This window comes from Thunnus thynnus, chromosome 1, assembly GCF_963924715.1.
Source record: "Thunnus thynnus chromosome 1, fThuThy2.1, whole genome shotgun sequence".
In the NCBI taxonomy this organism is placed as follows: Eukaryota; Metazoa; Chordata; class Actinopteri; order Scombriformes; family Scombridae; genus Thunnus; species Thunnus thynnus.
Genome location: NC_089517.1, coordinates 325,001 through 335,000, shown reverse-complemented (window position 1 = coordinate 335,000; position 10,000 = coordinate 325,001). Strand labels below are relative to the sequence as shown.

Here is a 10,000-nt window from a genome sequence, read left to right as displayed (position 1 = left end):
ACACAGAACATACAACACCCAGAGAACACGCCAAGCAGAACATACAACACCCAGAGAACACGCCACAAAGAACATACAACACCCAGAGAACACGCCACGCAGAACATACAACACCCAGAGAACACGCCAAGCAGAACATACAACGCCCAAAGAACACGCCACACAGAACATACAACACCCAGAGAACACGCCAAGCAGAACATACAACACCCAGAGAACACGCCACAAAGAACATACAACACCCAGAGAACACGCCACGCAGAACATACAACACCCAGAGAACACGCCACGCAGAACATACAACACCCAGAGAACACGCCACGCAGAACATACAACACCCAGAGAACACGCCACGCAGAACATACAACACCTAGAGAACACGCCACGCAGAACATACAACACCCAGAGAACACGCCACATGCATCATACAACACCCAGAGAACACGCCACGCAGAACATACAACACCTAGAGAACACGCCACACAGAACATACAACACCCAGAGAACACACAACATGCAACATGCAACACCCAGAGAACACGCCACAAAGAACATACAACACGCCAATAACATGACAGATGCAACATACAACACCCAGAGAACACGCAACATGCAACACCCAGAGAACACGCCACGCAGAACATACAACACCCAGAGAACACGCCACACTCATCATACAACACCCAGAGAACACGCCACACAGAACATACAACACCTAGAGAACACGCCACGCAGAACATACAACACCCAGAGAACACGCCACACAGAACATACAACACCCAGAGAACACGCCACACAGAACATACAACACCCAGACAACACGCCACACAGAACATACAACACCTAGAGAACACGCCACGCAGAACATACAACACCCAGAGAACACGCCACACAGAACATACAACACCCAGACAACACGCCACACAGAACATACAACACCTAGAGAACACGCCACGCAGAACATACAACACCCAGAGAACACGCCACACAGAACATACAACACCCAGAGAACACGCCACGCAGAACATACAACACCCAGAGAACACGCAACATACAACACCCAGAGAACACGCCAAGCAGAACATACAACACCCAGAGAACACGCAACATGCAACACCCAGAGAACACGCCACATGCATCATACAACACCCAGAGAACACGCCACGCAGAACATACAACACCCAGAGAACACTCTACACAGAACATACAACACCCAGAGAACACGCCACACAGAACATACAACACCCAGAGAACACGCCACACAGAACATACAACACCCAGAGAACACGCCAGGCAGAACATACAACACCCAGAGAACATGCCACAGAACATACAACACCCAGAGAACACGCCACACAGAACATACAACACCCAGACAACACGCCACACAGAACATACACCCAGAGAACACGCCACACAGAACATACAACACCTAGAGAACACGCCAAGCAGAACATACAACACCCAGAGAACACGCCACAAAGAACATACAACACCCAGAGAACACGCCACACAGAACATACAACACCCAGAGAACACGCCACGCAGAAAATACAACACCCAGAGAACACGCCAAGCAGAACATACAACACCCAGAGAACACGCCACACAGAACATACAACACCTAGAGAACACGCCACACAGAACATACAACACCCAGAGAACACGCCACGCAGAACATACAACACCCAGAGAACACAACACACAGAACATACAACACCCAGAGAACACACAACATGCAACATGCAACACCCAGAGAACACGCCACAAAGAACATACAACACGCCAATAACATGACAGATGCAACATACAACACCCAGAGAACACGCAACATGCAACACCCAGAGAACACGCCACACAGAACATACAACACCCAGAGAACACGCCAAGCAGAACATGCAACACCCAGAGAACACGCAACATGCAACACCCAGAGAACACGCCACGCAGAACATACAACACCCAGAGAACACGCCACACAGAACATACAACACCCAGAGAACACGCCACACAGAACATACAACACCCAGAGAACACGCAACATGCAACACCCAGAGAACACGCCACGCAGAACATACAACACCCAGAGAACACGCCACACAGAACATACAACACCCAGACAACACGCCACACAGAACATACAACACCCAGAGAACACGCCACGCAGAACATACAACACCCAGAGAACACGCCACGCAGAACATACAACACCCAGAGAACACGCCACACAGAACATACAACACCCAGAGAACACGCCACACAGAACATACAACACCCAAAGAACACGCCACACAGAACATACAACACCCAGAGAACACGCCACGCAGAACATACAACACCCAGAGAACACGCCACACAGAACATACAACACCCAGAGAACACGCCACGCAGAACATACAACACCCAGAGAACACGCCACAGAACATACAACACCCAGAGAACACGCCACACAGAACATACAACACCCAGAGAACACGCCACACGCATCATACAACACCCAGAGAACACGCCACGCAGAACATACAACACCCAAAGAACACGCCACACAGAACATACAACACCCAGAGAACACGCCACGCAGAACATACAACACCCAGAGAACACGCCACAGAACATACAACACCCAGAGAACACGCCAAGCAGAACATACAACACCCAGAGAACACGCCAAGCAGAACATACAACACCCAGAGAACACGCCAAGCAGAACATACAACACTCAGAGAACACGCCACACAGAACATACAACACCTAGAGAACACGCCACACAGAACATACAACACCCAGAGAACACGCCAAGCAGAACATACAACACCCAGAGAACACGCCACACAGAACATACAACACCCAGAGAACACGCCAAGCAGAACATACAACACCCAGAGAACACGCCACACGCATCATACAACACCAAGAGAACACGCCACGCAGAACATACAACACCCAGAGAACACGCCACACAGAACATACAACACCCAGAGAACACGCCAAGCAGAACATACAACACCCAGAGAACACGCCAAGCAGAACATACAACATAAAACATGGAGAAATTAGAGAAAGTGCTAACGATTGAAATGTTTTAACACAAAAACATGTGTGTAAATGTAAAAGCATATTTGATAGTGAAATGACAGATGGAGATTCTGCTTATGTGATCAATAACAGTCTGTGAGACATATGATACATATATGATCAATAACAGCTGATAGATATATGATCAATAACAGCTGATAGATATATAATCAATAACAGTCTGATAGATATATGATCAATAACAGTCTGATAGATATATAATCAATAACAGTCTGATAGATAAATGATCAATAACAGCTGATAAATATATAATCAATAACAGCTGATACATATGTGATCAATAACAGCTGATAGATATATGATCAATAACAGCTGATAGATATATAATCAATAACAGTCTGATAGATATATAATCAATAACAGTCTGATAGATAAATGATCAATAACAGCTGATAAATATATAATCAATAACAGCTGATACATATATAATCAATAACAGCTGATAGATATATAATCAATAACAGCTGATAGATAAATGATCAATAACAGCTGATAGATATATGATCAATAACAGCTGATAGATATATAATCAATAACAGCTGATAGATATATAATCAATAACAGCTGATAGATAAATGATCAATAACAGCTGATAGATATATAATCAATAACAGCTGATAGATATATAATCAATAACAGTCTGATAGATATATGATCAATAACAGCTGATAGATAAATGATCAATAACAGCTGATAGATATATAATCAATAACAGCTGACAGATATATGATCAATAACAGCTGATAGATAAATGATCAATAACAGTCTGATAGATATATAATCAATAACAGCTGATAGACATATAATCAATAACAGCTGATAGATATATAATCAATAACAGCTGATAGATATATGATCAATAACAGTCTGATAGATATATAATCAATAACAGCTGATAGATATATAATCAATAACAGTCTGATAGATATATGATCAATAACAGCTGATAGATATATAATCAATAACAGTCTGATAGGTATATAATCAATAACAGCTGATAGACATATAATCAATAACAGCTGATAGATATATAATCAATAACAGTCTGATAGATATATAATCAATAACAGCTGATAGACATATAATCAATAACAGCTGATAGATATATAATCAATAACAGTCTGATAGATATATGATCAATAACAGCTGATAGATAAATGATCAATAACAGCTGATAGATATATAATCAATAACAGCTGACAGATATATAATCAATAACAGTCTGATAGATATATAATCAATAACAGCTGATAGATAAATGATCAATAACAGTCTGATAGATATATAATCAATAACAGCTGATAGACATATAATCAGTAACAGCTGATAGATATATAATCAATAACAGCTGATAGATATATGATCAATAACAGTCTGATAGATATATAATCAATAACAGCTGATAGATATATAATCAATAACAGTCTGATAGATATATGATCAATAACAGCTGATAGATATATAATCAATAACAGTCTGATAGGTATATAATCAATAACAGTCTGATAGATATATAATCAATAACAGCTGATAGATATATGATCAATAACAGTCTGATAGATATATAATCAATAACAGCTGATAGATATATAATCAATAACAGTCTGATAGATATATGATCAATAACAGCTGATAGGTATATAATCAATAACAGTCTGACAGATATATAATCAATAACAGCTGATAGATATATAATCAATAACAGCTGATAGATATATAATCAATAACAGCTGATACATATAATCAATAACAGCTGATAGATATATAATCAATAACAGTCTGATAGATATATAATCAATAACAGCTGATAGACATATAATCAATAACAGCTGATAGGTATATAATCAATAACAGCTGATAGGTATATAATCAATAACAGTCTGACAGATATATAATCAATAACAGCTGATAGATATATAATCAATAACAGCTGATAGATATATAATCAATAACAGCTGATAGATATATAATCAATAACAGTCTGACAGATATATAATCAATAACAGTCTGATAGATATATAATCAATAACAGCTGATAGACATATAATCAATAACAGCTGATAGATATATAATCAATAACAGCTGATAGACATATAATCAATAACAGCTGATAGATATATAATCAATAACAGTCTGATAGATATATGATCAATAACAGCTGATAGATATATGATCAATAACAGTCTGATAGATATATAATCAATAACAGTCTGATAGATATATGATCAATAACAGCTGATAGATATATAATCAATAACAGTCTGATAGATATATAATCAATAACAGCTGATAGATATATGATCAATAACAGCTGATAGATATATGATCAATAACAGTCTGATAGATATATAATCAATAACAGCTGATAGATATATAATCAATAACAGTCTGATAGATATATGATCAATAACAGCTGATAGATATATAATCAATAACAGTCTGATAGGTATATAATCAATAACAGTCTGATAGATATATAATCAATAACAGCTGATAGACATATAATCAATAACAGCTGATAGATATATAATCAATAACAGCTGATAGGTATATAATCAATAACAGTCTGACAGATATATAATCAATAACAGCTGATAGATATATAATCAATAACAGCTGATAGATATATAATCAATAACAGCTGATACATATAATCAATAACAGCTGATAGATATATAATCAATAACAGTCTGATAGATATATAATCAATAACAGCTGATAGGTATATAATAAATAACAGCTGATAGATATATAATCAATAACAGCTGATAGGTATATAATCAATAACAGTCTGACAGATATATAATCAATAACAGTCTGATAGATATATAATCAATAACAGCTGATAGACATATAATCAATAACAGCTGACAGATATATAATCAATAACAGCTGATAGATATATGATCAATAAAAGCTGATAGATATATAATCAATAACAGTCTGACAGATATATAATCAATAACAGCTGATAGACATATAATCAATAACAGCTGATAGGTATATAATCAATAACAGTCTGACAGATATATAATCAATAACAGCTGATAGGTATATAATCAATAACAGTCTGACAGATATATAATCAATAACAGCTGATAGACATATAATCAATAACAGCTGATAGGTATATAATCAATAACAGTCTGACAGATATATAATCAATAACAGCTGATAGATATATAATCAATAACAGTCTGACAGATATATAATCAATAACAGCTGATAGATATATAATCAATAACAGCTGATAGATATATAATCGATAACAGTCTGATAGATATATGATCAATAACAGCTGATAGATATATAATCAATAACAGTCTGATAGATATATAATCAATAACAGCTGATAGATATATGATCAATAACAGCTGATAGATATATGATCAATAACAGTCTGATAGATATATAATCAATAACAGCTGATAGATATATAATCAATAACAGTCTGATAGATATATGATCAATAACAGCTGATAGATATATAATCAATAACAGTCTGATAGGTATATAATCAATAACAGTCTGATAGATATATAATCAATAACAGCTGATAGACATATAATCAATAACAGCTGATAGATATATAATCAATAACAGCTGATAGGTATATAATCAATAACAGTCTGACAGATATATAATCAATAACAGCTGATAGATATATAATCAATAACAGCTGATAGATATATAATCAATAACAGCTGATACATATAATCAATAACAGCTGATAGATATATAATCAATAACAGTCTGATAGATATATAATCAATAACAGCTGATAGACATATAATCAATAACAGCTGATAGATATATAATCAATAACAGCTGATAGGTATATAATCAATAACAGTCTGACAGATATATAATCAATAACAGTCTGATAGATATATAATCAATAACAGCTGATAGACATATAATCAATAACAGCTGATAGATATATAATCAATAACAGCTGATAGGTATATAATCAATAACAGTCTGACAGATATATAATCAATAACAGCTGATAGGTATATAATCAATAACAGTCTGACAGATATATAATCAATAACAGCTGATAGACATATAATCAATAACAGCTGATAGGTATATAATCAATAACAGTCTGATAGATATATAATCAATAACAGCTGATAGATATATAATCGATAACAGTCTGATAGATATATGATCAATAACAGCTGATAGATATATAATCAATAACAGTCTGATAGATATATAATCAATAACAGCTGATAGATATATGATCAATAACAGCTGATAGATATATAATCAATAACAGCTGATAGATATATAATCAATAACAGTCTGATAGATATATAATCAATAACAGCTGATAGATATATAATCAATAACAGTCTGATAGATATATGATCAATAACAGCTGATAGATATATAATCAATAACAGTCTGATAGGTATATAATCAATAACAGTCTGATAGATATATAATCAATAACAGCTGATAGACATATAATCAATAACAGCTGATAGATATATAATCAATAACAGCTGATAGGTATATAATCAATAACAGTCTGACAGATATATAATCAATAACAGCTGATAGATATATAATCAATAACAGCTGATAGATATATAATCAATAACAGCTGATACATATAATCAATAACAGCTGATAGATATATAATCAATAACAGTCTGATAGATATATAATCAATAACAGCTGATAGACATATAATCAATAACAGCTGATAGATATATAATCAATAACAGCTGATAGGTATATAATCAATAACAGTCTGACAGATATATAATCAATAACAGTCTGATAGATATATAATCAATAACAGCTGATAGACATATAATCAATAACAGCTGATAGATATATAATCAATAACAGCTGATAGGTATATAATCAATAACAGTCTGACAGATATATAATCAATAACAGCTGATAGACATATAATCAATAACAGCTGATAGGTATATAATCAATAACAGTCTGACAGATATATAATCAATAACAGCTGATAGACATATAATCAATAACAGCTGATAGATATATAATCAATAACAGCTGATACATATAATCAATAACAGCTGATAGATATATAATCAATAACAGTCTGATAGATATATAATCAATAACAGCTGATAGACATATAATCAATAACAGCTGATAGATATATAATCAATAACAGCTGATAGGTATATAATCAATAACAGTCTGACAGATATATAATCAATAACAGTCTGATAGATATATAATCAATAACAGCTGATAGGTATATAATCAATAACAGTCTGACAGATATATAATCAATAACAGCTGATAGGTATATAATCAATAACCTCTCTGATGTGACTCGGATTCTCTCGTTGTTGGACGATTGTTTCTCGTCGTCTTTCTCGCGGAAGTATTCCTCCACACACTGCTCCTCGAACTCATGCAGACTCTTCAGCTCGTCTGAGCTCAGCACCAACTCTGAGGAGACACAGTTATTGATCCATGGATCAATCAATCCAACTCTGAGGAGACAGAGTTATTGATCCATGGATCAATCAATCCAACTCTGATTGATCCATGGATCAATCAAACCCAACTCTGAGGAGACACAGTTATTGATCCATGGATCAATCAAACTCAACTCTGAGGAATCATAGTTATTGATCCATGTATCAATCAAACCCAACTCTGAGGAGACATAGTTATTGATCCGTGTATCAATCAAACTCAACTCTGAGGAGACATAGTTATTGATCCATGTATCAATCAATTCAACTCTGAGGAGACATAGTTATTGATCCATGGATCAATCAAACTTAACTCTGAGGAATCACAGTTATTGATCCATGTATCAATCAAACTCAACTCTGAGGAATCACAGTTATTGATCCATGTATCAATCAAACTCAACTCTGAGGAATCATAGTTATTGATCCATGTATCAATCAATTCAACTCTGAGGAGACAGAGTTATTGATCCATGTATCAATCAAACTCAGCTCTGAGGAATCATAGTTATTGATCCATGTATCAATCAAACTCAGCTCTGAGGAAACAGAGTTATTGATCCATGTATCAATCAATTCAACTCTGAGGAGACATAGTTATTGATCCATGTATCAATCAAACCCAACTCTGAGGAAACAGAGTTATTGATCCATGTATCAATCAATTCAACTCTGAGGAGACATAGTTATTGATCCATGTATCAATCAAACCCAACTCTGAGGAAACAGAGTTATTGATCCATGTATCAATCAAACTCAGCTCTGAGGAGACATAGTTATTGATCCATGGATCAATCAATCCCAACTCTGAGGAATCATAGTTATTGATCCATGGATCAATCAACTCAACTCTGAGGAATCATAGTTATTGATCCATGTATCAATCAATTCAGCTCTGAGGAAACAGAGTTATTGATCCATGTATCAATCAAACAGGTTTCATCTATATTCAATAATCGGGATCTTACGCAGTCGCCTCTCGCGGTCGTCGTGCTCGCCCTCCGGACGCCGCCTGCAGTGGCAGCACAGCCTCTTGAGGACGATGTAGATGTGGGGGAAGACGATGAGCGGCGGCGGCAGGATGGGCCGGTCATGGAAGGTCATGATCAGCTGATACCGCTGGAACTTCCACACCTGGTTGGAGATGGACTTCACCTCGAAGAAGGTGTTGCTGCGGACAGACGCGCACACACAAAGCTTTTAATCTGACTCTTCTTCACTGGCAGAGCTTTTATTTTGAAAACATCTTCCTGCAGACAGTAGCTTCCTTTTCCTGTGACGGCAGGACTTGGTCTCTGGTCTGAGCTCCGTATCTGAGCCTCATGCACGTAAACCCAAAATATCATATTTATAAAAATGTGCACGCATGGACCAACCTCATATCCCGCCCACTACTAATTAATCACAAATGATCAACGCAAAAA

The 10,000-nt window shown here is 35.8% G+C and overlaps 1 protein-coding gene across 1 annotated transcript in view; it reads right to left on the bottom strand.

The window, feature by feature from the left end:
* Positions 1 to 10,000, bottom strand: part of LOC137183588 (transient receptor potential cation channel subfamily M member 1) — a 16,552-nt gene that overhangs the window by 3,049 nt on the left and 3,503 nt on the right. Inside the window, exons 4-5 of the mRNA XM_067591128.1 lie at positions 9,545 to 9,747; positions 8,415 to 8,547 (exon numbers count right to left, since the gene is read on the bottom strand). Coding sequence (XP_067447229.1) covers positions 8,415 to 8,547; positions 9,545 to 9,747 — 336 coding nt within the window. The remainder of the gene's footprint in view (positions 1 to 8,414; positions 8,548 to 9,544; positions 9,748 to 10,000) is intronic.